At 36.0% G+C, this 17,406-nt stretch overlaps 1 protein-coding gene across 1 annotated transcript in view; it reads right to left on the bottom strand.

Annotated features, from left to right (window-relative positions):
- Nucleotides 1-192: 192 nt before the first annotated feature.
- Nucleotides 193-17,406, bottom strand: part of SMC4 (structural maintenance of chromosomes 4) — a 41,149-nt gene continuing 23,935 nt past the window's right edge. Inside the window, exons 13-24 of the mRNA XM_080807852.1 lie at nt 17,125-17,286; nt 14,222-14,447; nt 14,061-14,140; nt 13,075-13,227; nt 11,796-11,922; nt 5,515-5,704; nt 4,347-4,491; nt 3,876-4,049; nt 3,054-3,236; nt 2,678-2,910; nt 1,978-2,161; nt 193-1,531 (exon numbers count right to left, since the gene is read on the bottom strand). Coding sequence (XP_080663978.1) covers nt 1,379-1,531; nt 1,978-2,161; nt 2,678-2,910; nt 3,054-3,236; nt 3,876-4,049; nt 4,347-4,491; nt 5,515-5,704; nt 11,796-11,922; nt 13,075-13,227; nt 14,061-14,140; nt 14,222-14,447; nt 17,125-17,286 — 2,010 coding nt within the window. The 3' untranslated portion in view covers nt 193-1,378. The remainder of the gene's footprint in view (nt 1,532-1,977; nt 2,162-2,677; nt 2,911-3,053; nt 3,237-3,875; nt 4,050-4,346; nt 4,492-5,514; nt 5,705-11,795; nt 11,923-13,074; nt 13,228-14,060; nt 14,141-14,221; nt 14,448-17,124; nt 17,287-17,406) is intronic.

Raw genomic sequence — 17,406 nt, 5'->3', positions numbered from 1 at the left:
GTAGTAGCTTTGGAATTTTCATATGGGTAATGGGAGTTACCTAAACTCTTTTAAGACTTCAAATGTTGTAGAGCTTAACACTAGAGTATTAAGTCCTGGAAATTAATCACTACTTTCACCAATGAAAAAGCACTTGATTATATTCTTTTTACTTTTCCCTTATATCTCGATTTAAAACAAATGAACCATACTAGAGTTTCACATCTTGCTTTATTTAAGTCCATGCTCATGTATTTACATATTTAATGACTGTGTTATGATACCATCTTTGTTGGATCTTTTAATACCTAAGCAATGGCTGATTATTGAGCTAATAACTTTTAGTTTTAATTCCTTAGGATCAATATCCCAAAATCAAATAGCTAGGGCAAAGACTTGATCCAATACCAATTCCTCTTGAAAACCAAGTGGTTGCCAACTTCAGTTACAGTGTAACACCGAGCTAATGCAGAAAAGAAAAAGCCCTGGCAGATGGGTAGGCAAACAATTCCCATTTATACTAAGAAAGTTAACCCCTACATCATTTTTTCTTAAATGAAGCAATAATGGGTATTTATTCCTTTTTCACTGATGAGTATCTTATTCATGTTCAGATACTGCCTGTTTGCTGGCTGGCCCTCTTGCAAGTTTTAAACACACTGAGTTAGAAAAGCATATAAAATATTTAAATTTTCATCTTGCAGAATTCAGAACTGTTTAAAAAAATGTTCCCATTGTTTGGGTAATACAGTGACTGTCCAAACTATTATAGTAAGTTAAATAGAATACCTTAAGAATTTATTCATTAGTAGTTGGCAGGCTTTTCCACTGTAGATTAGGGATCCATGATGGTATGCTGCATCTTGATTAACATGATGTAGTTTAGAACTTATTGTTCATGAACTAACATACTTTTAAACTCTGTTGGTAGTAACTTCGGACTAAGAGCAAATCATCTAGCACTCCCAAGCACCTTATTTTCTCCATAGCCTGCTGCTTACAAATCTGTCAGATTCTTAGTCTCCTAGAAGCAGGTATATAGAATATTTTTAAAAAGATTTGAGAGACAGAGGACACAAGCGGGGGAGAGGCAGAGGGAGAAGCAGACTCCTTGCTGAGTGAGAACTTGATACAGGGCTCGATCCTAGGCTCCTGGGATAATGACCCAAGCCAAAGGCAGATGCTTAACCAACTGAGCCACTCAGGTGTCCCTAGAATATTTTATTAGACTATTTAACCTATCACCTAATAGCATAAAATAGAAACCAGTTAGTTATATGATCCAGTTTAGGAATATGTATTTTACATAATTTATAAGTCCTTTACAAATAGAAAATCAATAATACAATATGCTCAATCTACACTGATTCAATTTAAGGAATCCTGGCTATAAATAAATTCAACAAAGTCCTTTAGATGCGATTTGTTTTGGGTTTACTGCAACACTTTTTGTTATATTGTATGTCTTGTAAATTCCAATAAGTCTGTCTGAAATCTCAAACATGTTATTTCGAAGAGAAATTATGATGAACTGGGCATTTTTTGTTTGTTCCTAAAGAGAGAAAAAAATAGAAGTATTAGTAACAAGTAAATCATAACAAACATCTAACTTACTTGAAATGTTTTTGCTGGGCAATAAATTCAACATTAGTTTGATAATTAAGATGAAGAGGAATGATAGCATGGGTAATTTATGACACAGCATTTGAGAGGAATTTGGGTATTTTGGGATGCATGGTTGCCTAGAAGCTTCTAGTAGGGGGAAAAAAAATCTAAGGAGACCAGGGATTCTAGATGGGTTTCTGCTATTAATTTACATTACTTGGTCCAAATTAGAAATATTTAGTTCAAATAAAGGACTTGGTCTCTCGGATACTACAGGACACAGTGTTAAGAGTACAGGGGAAAAGCTCAAAAGAAGTCATTCAGTAAATTCCATGTGTATTGTTAGGGAACCTATAAAATTCTCAGAATGAAAACCTCTAAATGATTACTTACATATATATAAAATGCGACAATGGATACATTTTTAAAATCAAGGGCCGCATCAATCTCATCCATGAAGTACAGAGGAGTAGGTTTGTAGTGGTGAAGAGCAAATACTAAAGCCAATGAACTAAGTGTTTTCTCTCCTCCTGAAAGATTGAAGATCTTCTTCCAACTTTTCTTAGGTGGTCGAACACTGTATTAAGAAAATCTCTTATTAGATAGCTTGCAAAGCTAAAGATTTCATGATCTGTTTGCTTTAAAACTGGCTTCTACTATCTTTCTGGGGATCTCTAATTTGCTTTTCACAGATTTAAACTTTTCTGAGGTTATTTTGTAAAAATGTTATTGGAGAATGAACACATAAGAACACCTACCAAAATTTTAAGATTTAAACAGCAAGACAGTAAATACTTCTTGGTATTCTTCTGTTTCCAGTGCATTTTTTTGCTTTGCAACTTTAAATCCTAATGTTAAACTGAAATGGCTCAAAAATTTAAAAAGATGAACTAGACAAATAGTGTAAAATTAAGTATTTGCTGCTTGCCCAGAATTTATGTTGTAAATTGCCAATATGTAAACAAATTAGTACTCATCATCAAACAAAACAAGCTGGAGATCTAAACTACACATCCCACCCTTAAAAAATACAGTTTGGAGAATACGTAGAGGTATGTAACAAGAGGATCCAAAACTCAGTATAATCACAAACCTGAACATGATTCCTTCAGAGAAAGGATCCAAGCTGTCTACAAGCTCCAGTTCAGCATCACCTCCCAAAGTTAGCATTTGGTAATTTTCCTTTAATTTATTTGTTATTATATAAAAACCTGCCATGAATTCATTAAGCCTTTGTTTCCGAAGATCTTCATATGCCTGTCTAAACTGATCTCTTTCACAAGTAATTTTGTCCAATTCTGCTACCCGCTGTAAATATAATTCTTCCTATGAAAAAAATATGAGAAAAACATCTATTCAGTTATTCTTCTGAAATGAGAGTTAAAACTGCTAATAATACAAATTAAAATTCACAATTTAGGCTAAGGACTAAAGAATTTCTGACTAAATCATTAACAGTTTATTCATACCTTCTTTTTATACTCTGCAATGGCACCAAGGTTTGGTTTCATTTCATGACACTGGGCTTCTAAAAGTGCAATTTGATTTGTTATAGAATCTGGGTTCTTGATTGCTTCAAGATCCTCTGGGGTTAAAACTGCAATCTCTTCAAGAGGACTGTCTTCTATGGGATGCAATGATATTTTTGAAATCTAAAAGTTCAATTTAGATGAGCATTAAGGGAAGGCACAGAATTGTAATTAATTGTTTAAAAAAATCAAATAACTATATGACAAATTATCTACTAAATATATACTAAGGATCTATGGCTAATTTCTGTAGCAATTATTTTTCAAAGGACAAGAAAAATATTACGGTGTTCCAAAACATTCATGTAGCCTTTTGTTAAATCCCTGAATCAGCTCTGGGGTGAAAATACTGACTAGTGGAACCATTACACAGATTTTTCTATATATAGAAATTACTATATACTGTTCATTACAACCCCTGTAAACCTAAGAAATGATTATCTCTGGGGATTAAGAATCACAACATCTCAAAAATACAAAATAGAAACAAGAAACACAACTCTTCCATAAAGGATCTTTTATTTTTAAAGATTATTTATTTATTTATCTGACAGACAGAGATTACAAGTAGGCAGAGAGGCAGGCAGAGAGAGAGGAGGAAGCAGGCTCCCTGCTGAGCAGAGAGCCCGATGCGGGGCTCGATCCCAAGACCCTGAGATCATGACCTGAGCCGAAGGCAGAGGCTTTAACCCACTGAGCCACCCAGGCGCCCCCATAAAGGATCTTTTAAAGTGACATTTAACTAACTGGTAACCATCTTACCTCTTTTTGCCAATATTTTATTTTTGAATTATGTTCAGCAATGTGACCATCTATTTGTTCAAGTTTCAACTTAATACTAAGTGCATCTTTTTGAAGAGCATGTTCATTTTCTTGAATTATTTTTAGTTCTTGAAGTAGATTACGATGTTCTTTTTGGATCTCCGGTAAGGAACCCTAAAAAACAAGAACTACTACTATGGATAATGATCTTCCCAAATGGAAAGAAAGAACAGGTATTTTTACATTACAGAGATGAAGAAATTAGCAATCTTTCCCTATGCCCCTTCCATTTTAAAAGTTTATTTATGGAAAAGTTACAATACTCCTCTATTTTTTATTGTACAAATAAATGTTAATTATAGCTACAAAAGTTTTAAGCTATTGAGTCTTTACTATGTCAAGGAACTGATGTCATATATCCAAATCTTTAAATTGCTTCCAATTCCATTCGCTCCCATCTCCAAGTCTTACCTCTGCAGCATTTGTGTTCTTTACGACTTCTGCTGCTTTGTCCTCAAGACTTTTTAGTTCTGTTGTTAAATCATCTACTTCTTTCTCAGTGTCTTTTATTTCTTTCTCTGTGCGAAAGACGGAGTCTTGTGCTTTTTTAAGATTTCTAAACAAGCAAAATGATACATTAAAAATGTGCTAACATGGGATTTGTTATCCTGCTTATGAGAGTTTACCAGAAAACTTCATGACATTGAGAGATCTTTACCATCACAGATTTTAAAATTTATGATTTCTGAACCATCCTTGATACGGTTTTTATGTTATACATACACTTCTGGGATGTTGTATATTTTATTAAACTCTGAATATAAATTAATGAAACCTAAACCATGAAGCAAAGTTGTCCATTGTATTATTATATTCTTGTCATTTTCTTATCTGATTGGAGATCCTTAAATCTCTACACCCATGAAGTTATACCTTCCAATAGATAATACCTTCCAGTTAGGGCAGCGTGTGTTTCCCAAGGAGGGGAAGAAGGACTTTTTTCCCCCTTAATAAAAGTTACTTCTACTTTGACCAATGTGTTTAGAAAAACTTCTGCTCCTAAGAAACAAATGGCTTATTAGTGCTTTATCTACCTTTGAGCCAAAGACACTGGAGTAATTTGACTAGATAAAATTGTAACAAATTGATTATTAAGATAAAGTTATTTACATTTTAACATTTTAGAAACATACTTAAGCCTTAATTATCCAGAAACACCAATACTCTAAAAATTGATTTAAAAACAAGACCTATGAAAGGTTAAGACAATGGAGTAATCCAATTAACTAAAAACTAAGTTACCAAGACAATTTTGCTAATTCTCCTAGATCTAGATCTATTTAATAACCATCGAATTACTCTATGCCAGAGAAATAAAACAGATTTTTAGGTGCACACAAGTGGAGAGTTACAGAACTACACTTTGCCAAGGCATATACCTGTTCACTTCTCTCTCTCTCTCTCTCACACACACACACACACACCAATGGTCATCATAAATGTTTATAGGTTTCCCTTTACTAAAGTCCTATTAGATAAAAACATGTTAGATAGGGTTAATAAGTAATAGCATGCTTTCCATGCTTTTCCAAGATGGAAGCAGGCAGAAGACTGGTTAGGGTTAGCATACATACTCTACCTGTCAGCAGTCTTGATTGCTACTTGGGCTTTAGTAATAGCAGAGGCACATTCATCTAATTGCTTATTTATTTTATCAAGTTTGTCTTGTTGGGCCTTGAGTTTATGGTTATTGATTTCTACGATAATATTGTGTAATCTTTTGACCTCAGCTTCTACTTTTCCAGCTCTCTCAGCCACGTTGTCATATTCTGAAATAAAAAGAAGAGCTCAATTCACGTTTCTAGGTTCACACACTATCACTTACTAGCTGTAAATCTCGTCAGTCATATGACTTAACCTGATGCACACAAAAGTTTGGACATTTGGGGAAAAGTGTATCTCAAAAAAACCAGAACACACTATGTCAAAACAAATGGTATTATAACCACACATGGTTAAATTCTCTGGCTTAGCCATAGCATAAGCCACTCACTTCTTTCTTTCTTTCTCTTTTTCTTTCTTTCTTTCTTTAATTTGACAGAGATCACAAGTAGGCTGGGGGGGTGGGTGGGTGGGTGGGGAGCAGGCTTCCCACTGAGCAGAGAGCCCAACTTGGGGCTCGATCCCAGGACCCCGGAATCACGACCTGAGCCAAAGGCAGAGGTTTTAACCCACTGAGCGACCCAGGCACCCCAAGGCACTCATTTCTTAATGGCTTCATGCACTCAGGCTCTTTTCAAAAATCTTTGCAACTTTTTCTTAGGTACTTCCTTGATTATTGTTCTCAATGATTTTTACCCTCAGACTATGTGCCTATTAACTTGCCTGTGGTAAAACCACCACTACTACCACTACCACCACCACCACCAAAAAAAACTCTGGTTATTTTATTTTGTTAACCTAACTTGAAGTTCTCCCTCACATGTTACAACAAAGTAGGGGAGACAGGGTAACTGGCACTTTTCTCTGTGGCACAGAAAACTAAAAGTTACATTTCCCAGATTCCCTCCTATCTAGGGTTCAGACATAATTAGGAAGGCATACATGATGAACAGGACGTGTTTCTACTGGCAAGCAGGCATAGAGAAATTTGCAATTTCTCGGTGGCATTAGAAGTTCTGGTATGCAGTCAAAAGCTCTATGAGTATTGTCAGGAAGTAGCACTAACGTGGACAGTGGAAATTACAGTAAGTGCAACGGGCTTCTGTTGTTGGTAGTTGCAGGATCACTATACCAGTTTGAGAGCACACTTTCCAACTGTGTAAGAGGCAGTATAGATCATTTGATGGTTCTTTAGAATAGCTCTAGAAACGATTCTTCATTGTTCAACCTAAAATTTCCATTAGTCATCCCTATGATTCTGTAAATAATTCAATGCTCTCTTAAACAAACGCATGCACTATATAAATTCCAATTACACTAGCCAAAGTTGATTCTATTCTCCATTTTTTTTCCCTAAGAGAGCATGCTCATATACATGGTGGGGTTGGAGGAAGGCCACAGGGCAGCAGTAGAGCAGTGGCAGAGGGACAGAATCTCAAGCAGGTTCCACGCCCAGCACAGAGCCTGACGCAGGACTCAATCTTACCACCCTGACATCATGACCTGAGCCAAAATCAAGAGTTGGATGTTTAATTAACTGAGCCACCCCAGCGCCCATCATGCATGAATTCTAATCACTATACAATATAAGAGGAATGAAAGGTGACGAAAAGGTAAAGAGTTCAAGCTACTAAGAATACTTAGAGGGGCGCCTGGGTGGCTCAGTTGGTTGAGCTTCTACCTTTGGCTCAGGTCATGAGCCCAGGGTGTGGGGATCTAGCCCCATGTTGGGCTCCCTACTCAGCAGGGAGCCAGCTTCTCCCACTCCCTTTGCCCACCGCCCCCTCACTTGTGCTTGCTCTCTCGCAAATAAAATCTTAAAAAAAAAATACTTGCATCTAGAAAGGCAAACAAACAGTGACCTAACTTATAGAAAGAAAGTCCCATAAAGCTTCTATAGGAGGTATATATGGGCATCTGGCAGAGGAGGAAGTAGGATTTACTGAGAACAGGATTGGATGAGGATTTAATGACTGCTTCTCCTTCACTGTCTCTTCTCTGTTCAATACGTTGGAATTCCAACAAATCTCCAAATCTTACAATTTTACCATTTCTCCTATGTTTTTGTTCTACATTGCCAGAGAATTCCTTCAGCCCATCTATTTTTTTTTTAAGCCTGAAAGCAAGCAAGTGGGGGAGGGGCAAAGGGACAGGTAGAGAATCTTGAGCAGACTCCATGTCCAGCAGGGAGCTTGATCTCATAACCTAGAGATCATGACCTGAGCCGAAATCAAGAGTTGCATGCCTAACTGAGCCATCCAGGTACCCCTCAGCCCATTTATTGAATTTAATTCCAACACTCATTTTCTTACATTTCTGAAATCACCAGTTGGCTCCGTAAACAGTAACTTCTGCCTTTTTTTGGTCTTCTGTATCCCCCTTTTATCCTAAGGATATATACATTTAAAATATACAAATTTTTTTAAATATACACATTAAAAAGTTCTATATTGCCAACATTAGTAATCCCCCTAGTACTCTATTAAACGAATTATTTTGCTTACAGTGTCAATATTCTCTTAAGTCAAAATTCCATTAGGCTGCCCGCGTGCTCTGCTCACCAGCTACTATGGGGGCTGGCACCATAATTTATACTTGGGGGATGGGTCAGAATGTCCCTGGAAAGGTTTCAACTTTTAGAACATTTTCTTCCTAGTTTTCAAATTATCTACTATGCATAAATATCTATAGTAGTGGGGCACCTGGGTGGCTCAGTGGGTTAAAGCCTCTGCCTCCGGCTCAGGGTGATCTCAGGGTCCTGGGATCAAGCCCCGCATTGGGATCTCTGCTCAGCAGGGAGCCTGCTTCCCCCTCTCTCTGCTTACCTCTCTGCCTACTTGGGATCTCTCTGTCAAATAAATAAAATCTTAAAAAAAAAATCTATAGTAGCATGTCTATTAGAAATAGGAGGGAAAAAACTGGCATATATATAATCCATAGTTTTGAAGTTATTATTCTATAACCATCTTGCTCCCTTTATTCTCTAGACATTACTTTTAAAATTTTAAATGTAAAATGAAATATTTAATTTTAAAGATATGCTTGCAGAAATGGGTCCTTTAGAATAAACATTAACACAATCTATTGATAATATCCAGTATTTTCATGAGAAGAGCTATATATGTATATATGGCCCTTAATAAAGTCAAGGCTTCCTTTTCAAACAAGAATGAAACACAGGGGACGCCTGGGTGGCTCAGTTGGTTAAGCGGCTGCCTTCGGCTCGGGTCATGATCCCAGCGTCCTGGGATCGAGTCCCACATCGGGCTCCTTGCTCGGCAGGGAGCCTGCTTCTCCCTCTGCCTCTGCCTGCCTCTCTGTCTGCCTTGTCTCTCTGACAAATAAATAAATAAAATCTTTAAAAAAAAAAAAAAAAGAATGAAACACAGATTCTCTGTGAAAGTGTTGTTATAAATGACACATATACATTTTTGGTCTCTCAATTGACAATTACGTACCAAGAAAGCAATAAAAAAATACTGTAGTATTTGTGGGGAAAGAGGAGCGTGGGTTAAGTTAATGTGTCCACAATAAGAAAATATGGATCCAAATGAAATGCAAGGAAGAAAAAAACCCTGGTCACATAATGCCACTTCCCTGTACATCCCTCTCCAGTGCCTATTTTTCTTAGAGACCTGGCCTATAACGCCCTATATTATCTGGATTCTTCCTTTACTTTAGCCACTCTGGCTTCCTTGTGTTCCAAGAGACTCCCCATACTCTTGCCTCAGGGCAAGAGTACTTGTACTTACTCCTCTATGATCTTAGAATGCTTTTTCCAAGTATCACATGGTTAGCACTCATACTTCTGTTTGGTCTCTGCTCAAGTATCTCTAAGTAGAGGTCCATCTAACCATTGTGTCTGATTCCCATCCCCTGCCCTGTTAACCTCTGTTTTATTATCACTTAGCACCACCCAATATAAAATGTAGCATGTTTAGCTTCCTCTCTGATATGTGAGGTTCTTAAATAGATGGGCTTCATTTTGTTCAATGCTCAATCACCAGCACCTAAAACAAACCTGGCGGCCCTTGCCAGTACCAGATGCTGAGTGATTATCTTAATATTAAAAATTCACACAAAAATGCAGGATCACAAAAATAAAAAAGTTAATATGGGTAACTGCTGAATAGTCAGTGTGCATAGTGGACATGTCTACTTAACAGATTTTTACCTCTTTTTCTTTTGTAAGAAAGCTGTCATATTTGGAGCCCTTGGATAATCACCATTTGTCCTCCTGGGCTCACAAACGGAACCATAACAGGGGTCTTTCTTGAGGATGTGACAAAAGGCTTACAGTGTTTGCTGGAGACACTAGCTAAAATATTTTAAGTCAGGAAGGGGTCTGTCATCAAAACCCATCATGCCTTCCTCCCATAATAAGATGCACATCTATGTTTGATTGAAGCAAACATGGAAAGGGAAGCAGGGCTGCTCAAGTACATAATCAGTAAATTTCAATTTCAAAGACAATTCTGGCTATAAGCCCATGAATTCCCTTTCTTGATTTATGATATTGGTGGTACATTTACATGTACACAAGAAGAAAAAGTTCTAGAAGAAAAAACGTTTCCTAAGTTTTCAAAGACTGTTTTTCTTCATGCGTGTACCACTTATTTCCTGCGTGCTTTTGTTTAAATGATACCGTTTCCTAAATCTATAAAATAACTACTATTTTGAAGGGTAATTGTTAAAGATCATTAAAGACTATAAATAAAGGAAGGAGAGATTCCTTTAGCTCTGGAATCAACTAGAATTTCTATGTGAGGCCTTTAGGGGAGACAATCCAATTGGAGGAAAGGATTGGAGGCTATCCTGAAGCTGCTTTTAGAAACCATATAAAGCCAAGAAAAAGGGGCATCTGGGTGGCTCAGTGGGTTAAAGCCTCTGCCTTCGGCTCAGGTCATGATCCCAGGGTTCTGGGATCGAGCTCCACATCGGGCTCTCTACTCAGCAGGGAGCCTGCCTGCTTCCTTCCTCTCTCTCTGCCTGCCTCTCTGCCTACTTGTGATCTCTGTCTGTCAAATAAATAAATGAAATCTAAAAAAAAAAAAAAAAAAAAAAAAAAAAAAGCGTATCATCTCTATTAAAGAATGCCATGGGGCAGGGCACCTGGGTGAATGACCAGCTCTTAAGTTTCCACTTAGGCCTCTGGCTCCAAACTCAGAGGGGAGTTTGCTTACGGATTCTCTCTCCCTCTCCCTCCCACCCCCAGCTCGCTCTATCTCTAAAATAAATTAATCTTAAAAAAAAAAAAAAAAAAAAAAAAAAAAAAAAGCCATGGGGCTTAGTAGGACTACAGTAGCCTCCCAAAGCCATCTCATTGTATGTAATCCCTTGGAAATCTAGAAGAACTGCTTGCAGGAAAAGGCACTCAGATTAACAAGGGAGGGAGTAGGAAAATGTAGAGGTGCTAAACAGAGGGGCATCTTGATCCAAGGTACAGAGACCAAGAAAGGGGAGGTAACCTGGAAATGGGAATGATAGGAAACGGGCAGTTAAAAGTCTGCTTTGGGGACACCTGGGTCTCTCAGTGGGTTAAGCGTTTGCCTTCAGCTCAGGTCACGATCCCAGGGTTCTGGCTTTGAATCCTGCATGGGGCTCTTTGCTCAGCAGGGAGAGCCTGCTTCTCTCTACCTAACCCCCGCCCCCAGGCTCGTGCTCGCTCTTTCTCTCTCTGGGCCAAATATATTAAGTATAAGATTAAGAGCATGGGTTCTGGAATCAGACTGCCTTGGTCCTCAATTCCTCTATCACCACATACTGTATAACCTTAGGCAAATTATATAAACGATTCTGGGGTGCCTAGGTGGGTCACTTGGTTAAGTGACTGCCTTCAGCTCAGGTCATGATCCTGGAGTCCCAGGATGGAGTCCCACATCAGGCTCCCTGCTTGGCAGGGAGTCTGCTTCTCCCTCTGACCCTCCCTCTTCTCATGCTCACTCTCTCTCTCAAATAAATAAAAAAATTCTTAAAAAAAAAAAAGTAAAAACCAAAAAAACAAAAACCAACCATAAACCATTCTGTGCTTAAGTTTTCTTATCAAATGAAGTACTTAATAGTACTTAGTTTATAATCTTTTAAGAACAAAATAATAGAAACCATGAAACAGAGACGTGACTTGCACAGAAGTATGTGACTGCTATTTTTATTCTATAAACTGCTACATTAAACACTTCAGACATTAAAAGCTTATTTTTAACAATCTCAAAAAAAAAAAAAAAGCACATATGAGCAAGCATGTATCTTTAAACATACCTGTTTTGAAAACACTAACATTTTCTTCTAGTAATTTCTGCTTTTTTTTGTCAGGGGCTGTAGCAAGTACATTAGCTTCAAGTTCCTTAACTTGGACATTCAAATATTCTTCTTGCTCTGATAAACGCTACAGAAATGTTTTAACATTATGTCAATATTTTAACTAATAACATTTGCCTTAAATACTTTAAAAGAAATAAAGACACTTAAAATCTTTAAGAAAATACTAACAGTAAAAGGGCAGAAAACACGAACAATTAATATAAAACATGAAAATGGCAAACAGGTAATTTGTAATTCATCACAAAAACGAGTTAAAATGCCATTTTTGGGTGCAGATTAGCAAACCTAAAATATACTGAAGACTACACCTAGTGTTCAGACTTGGAAAAACAATTACCTGCATGTTACTAAAAGTTAAATGAATCAGAACCATCTTTTTGAGAACAATTTTACATTATACAATAATGCCTGAAACATTGTACCCATAGTGGGTAATAATTTTAGGAATCTAACCTAATAATTAGATGAATGTATAAAGATATACCTAAAAAGGGTTATTTATTTATTTTGAAGATTTTAAGTAATCTCTAGACCCAACCTGGGGCTTTAACTCACAACCCTGAGATCAAGAGTCTCAGGCTCTACTGACTGAGCCAGCCAGGTGCACCTGACAAGGGTATTTTAAACACAGCAATATTCATGACATGGAAAAGCATTTATCAAATTATGATATAAACAAAATGCTCAAATGCCGCTGTAAACAAAGTAAATTTACACTGGTTTGGAAAGAAAACAATTTACTACGAAAAGTTAGTATGACTCATTAAAAATCTATGCATATATCCATATCTACCATAAACACAAACACAAAGACTAAATATTTATATTAAAAAGTTGAATACATAAAAATTAAGGGTGATAATCTGGGTATTTTCTGCAAACCACTTTTTTTTTTTTTTTAAATAGTGGGTATGCACTGCTTTTCATAATTAAGAAGCACTCTTCTTTGAAAAGAGAATGAACATAACGGCTCACATAGATGTTAAAGGAAGACTCCATTAAGTATAAATGGAAGCCAAGAATAGCTGTGGTTAGAGCAAAACTGCAACAGGGCATTTACCCATTAGTACTAAGGGAAATGAAATCAAGACACAGGATTTTGATCTAGAGACCCACTCTCCTCCCTTATATTCTAAAATCATAAGCAAACAACAAAATGCTTCTGCCAAATGTTACTGAATTCTAACAGTTTTAGCTAACATTGACAAAAGAGTACCTGGATGCTTGCAGTAAATTTTTCTAGTGTATTCCTCATTTCTTGTTCATTATGCCTTAACTTAACTACTGCTTCTTCCAGTTGCACTTTTTGCTCCTGGATTTGTACTGCTTTTTGAGAGTCTCTCTGCAACTGTGATTCCATCCTATTTACCTACAAAGAATACCAGAGAAATAAGTTTACTCCATGAGTCACTTCAGATTAGCAGCCAAATCAACCAATGAAGAAAACTGAAACCTGTGATTTTAAAGACTAGAATAAAACCAAAAATCCAGTTCCAATTCATAATCCTAAAGCTTAGGAGATGGTTGAACTGATTTCTGCATCACATTTTAAGTGCTGTATAGTTACCTATTACACCATGAAAATTTTTAAGTGGAAGCATAGCAACTATTTCAAAATATGAGAAAAACAAACAAATAAAACACACAAAAAACCCAAGATACACCTTTTTGGAAAAAGTTCGGTATCCAGGACATTGAAGTATGTTTTTAAGGAATAAAAAAGTATAGTGTTCCAACGGGATGATGGAACAGGGAAGTTTTATCTAGACATTTTAACATTCTCATATACTTTTGGTCATGTTAAAATATTCTGAAATAAAATTTGAAAATATGCATCAGAAGTCTTTGCTATACTTAAATTTTTTTGAAATAGAAAAAACAATTACACACTGCAACAATAATTATATGTGGAAAAACATTAAATGTCAAATGATGAGTGGTTAAATTATGAAATATCCATATGATCCAAATGTAATACTAGAAAGATACATATGTGGAGCATATATTTTCTAATTAACATGTTTTATTTTTAAAGCTTTAGAGGGTTTTATATTTTAAAAAATTCCCACAGCTTATGTCATTTATACATAATTCAATCTGTTAACTTAAAATTTGAGTACGCTTAGGCTGAATTTTATAGTATGTATGTTACATATCAATAAGCTTAAAAAAAGGTCTGACTATAATTTTATATATGCTGACCTCTTCTTCCGAGATTTCGACAACAACTGATGAACCCATCCTTCCTTTCATTACTTTGCTTCCACCACCAGTCATTGTACCTATAGAACAGAAGTCAGACTTAGTTGTCTCCCCCAACAAGATTAAATAAACTCAATGCCAGGAAAAAAAAAGATTATTACCTGACTGTTCTATGATTTGCCCCTGTAATGTCACCACTCTCCATCTTCTATCTTTTTGATATGCTACTCTTGTGGCTTGGTCTAAATTGTCAGCAACTAAGGTATCCCGTAAAGCAAAGTAAAAAGCCTGGCGAATTTTCTCATCTTTTACTTTTACTAAATCAAATAACCGAGGAGTATTTTCAGGAGTTTGAATTTTGGTCATTTTATTCGCCCACACTGTCATCTAAAAGTTAAAAAAAAAATGTATCATTTCAGGTATCGTTTATGTAAATAATATACACACATGTGTATCAGGTAAGATCATGTACACAAAGTTCTGAGTATCTGCATAACTGAGTATTATTCTACTATTATTGGAAAAGAGTTACTGTAAAATTCTATTCACAGATGATATATAAAATCTTATGGAATACACACATGAAACTATTAAACTATTAAATCTTATGGAATACACACATGAAACTATTAAACCTAGTATTTCAGCAAATCAATATACAAAAATTAATTGTATTTCTATACAATAGAATAGTAATGAATAACCTAAAAATGAGATTAAAAAATTCCATTTATAAGGTCATATTAAACAAGAGAGAAAACCTCCAAAATAGGAATTTAACAAAAGAAACAAAGAAAAACTGTATAGTAAAGGCTATAAAATATTATGGTATAGATTCAGACCTAAAAAAATGGAAGACATCCCCAGTTCATGGTGTTAAGGTTTAAAATTATTAAGACAGCAATACTACACAAATTGATGTGTAGATTACAGATTTAATGCAACCTGCATCAAAATCTCAGTTACCTTCTCCTTCCCCACCCTGAAACTGACAAAATTCATATGGAAATTACAGGGACTCAGAATAGCCAAAACAATCTTGATATCAAAGAACAAAATTCGGGGTGTCTGGGAGGTTCAGTCAGTTAAGAATCCGACTCTTGATCTCAGGGTTGTGAGTTCCAGCCTTGCATTGGGCTCCACGCTGGAGGTGGAGCCTACTTAAGAAAGAAACAAAGGGACGCCTGGGTGGCTCAGTTGGTTGAGTGACTGCCTTTGGCTCAGGTCATGATCCCCGAGTCCTGGGATTGAGTCCCACATCAGGCTCCCAGCTCCGTGGGGAGTCTGCTACTCCCTCTGACCTCCCCTCTCATGCTCTCTCACTCTGTCTCTCTCTCAAATAAATAAATAAAACCTTAAAAAAAGAAAGAAAGAAAGAAAGAAACAAAGGAACAAAATTAGAGGACTCCTGATTTCAAACTTTTTTTTACAAAACTATAGTAATTAAGACAGTGTGGTCCTAATGCAAGGACAGAAATACAGATAAATGAAGAGTCCAAAAATAAACCCTTACATTTATGGTCAGTTGATTTTTGACAAGGATGTCAAGTAAATTCAATGGGGAAAGAATAGTCTTTCCAACAAATGGTGCTGGAACAACTGGACATCCACATACAAGAGTAGAGTTAGACCCTTTAACACAGTATTATAAAATTAACATGGATTAAAAACCTAAATGTAAAAACTAAAGCTACAAAACTCACAGAAGAAAACAGGTCAACCACCATGCCCTTGGATTATGTAGTAGTTTTAGATATGACACACAAAACACAAGAAACCACATTAAAAATTTATCAAAATTTTAAATAATTATGCTTCAGAAGAAACCATCAAAAAGTGAAGACAACCTACAGAATAGGAGAAAACCTTTGCAAATCATACATCTGACAAGAGATCTGGACCGAAAATACAGAAAAAAGACTCTTACAACTTAGTATGACAAATATACCAGTGAACAAATGGGCAAAGGATTTGAAAAGTTCTCCAAAGAAGATAAATAAGCACATGAAAAAATATTTAATAAGCACATGAAAAAATATTCAACATTAAGCAATCAGGAAATGCAAATCAAAACCACAAAGAGAGGGGTGACTGGGTGGCACACTCAGTTAAGTGTTCAATTCTTGCTCTCAGTTCAGGTTTTGATCTCCGAGTCGGGAGTTCAAGCCCCATGTTTGGGCTTCACACAGGGTATGGAGACTATTAAATAAACTGAAAGCTTTATACATTATGGGTAGTACATGGTACAGCAGCAGTGGGAAAATTTGTCAGTTCCTCAAAAAGTTAAACAGTTAACAAATAACCCAGCAATTCTAATCCTAGGTATTAACCAAAGAGAGCTAGAAACATGGATCTGTACAAAAATCTGCATATGAATGTTCATGGCAGCATTACCCATACAGTCAAAACATGGAAAAAACACAAATGTTCATCACTGATGAATGGATAAACAAAAGGTGGCACATCCACAGAACAGAACAGCTTGGCAATAAAAAGGAACTTTTGATGTATCCTACAACATGGATAAATTCTGAAAACCTGAACTAAACCAAACACAAAAACCTATATATTGAATGATTCCATTTATACAAAACGCCCAGAACAGGTAAATAAAAAAGCAGATTTTAAGTTGTGGGGGGTGGGTAACTATGAATGAGTAGATTTTTTTTGGAGAGAGGAAAATATCCTGGAATTAGTAGTCATGGTTTAACAACCTTGTAAGTACACCAAAACCCACTGAACTCTATACTTTAAAATGGTAAATTTTATGATATGTGAATTTTATCTCCATAAAAGGTTTTTGTTTTTTTTAAAGTAGTTACTGACAATGGAAGTTAAAAAGAGCTACCAGTCACTCTAATATTGGAATATATAGTCCTCCAGGGGAGGCATTACAAGGTTTTTTCCTATAACCATATGTCCCTAGGGCCTAAAATAATCCTCAAAACATATCAGGTGTTCACTAAATAACTATAAAGAAAACTAGGGTTCAAAAATAAAAAAGTAGTTTTCACTTTAAAATTAAATTACAGGTAATTATAGGTAGCTTATTATGAATACCCACCTTATCCAAACCTATAAAGGTTGCAACTCCAATATTTTGTCTTTTAAGGAAGTTCACACAATCCTGGGCTGTATCAATAGAATCAACAACAATGTAGTCTAATGCATGACAACAGGAGGAAATAGCAACATCATATTTTTCATCAATTGCTCCTAAATCCCCCTAATAATTAAGAGGAAGGAAAAAAAAATCAATGCATAATCAGTAAGAAATTAGGCACAGGATCATCACAATTTCTACAGACCTTTCATTACTTTTACTTGAAAAACTACTTATGTATGG

This window comes from Martes martes (assembly GCF_963455335.1).
Source record: "Martes martes genome assembly, chromosome: 1".
Classification (NCBI taxonomy): domain Eukaryota; kingdom Metazoa; phylum Chordata; class Mammalia; order Carnivora; family Mustelidae; genus Martes; species Martes martes.
The sequence above is the reverse complement of the archived record's forward strand: the minus strand, read 5'-3'. Positions and strand labels throughout refer to the sequence as shown.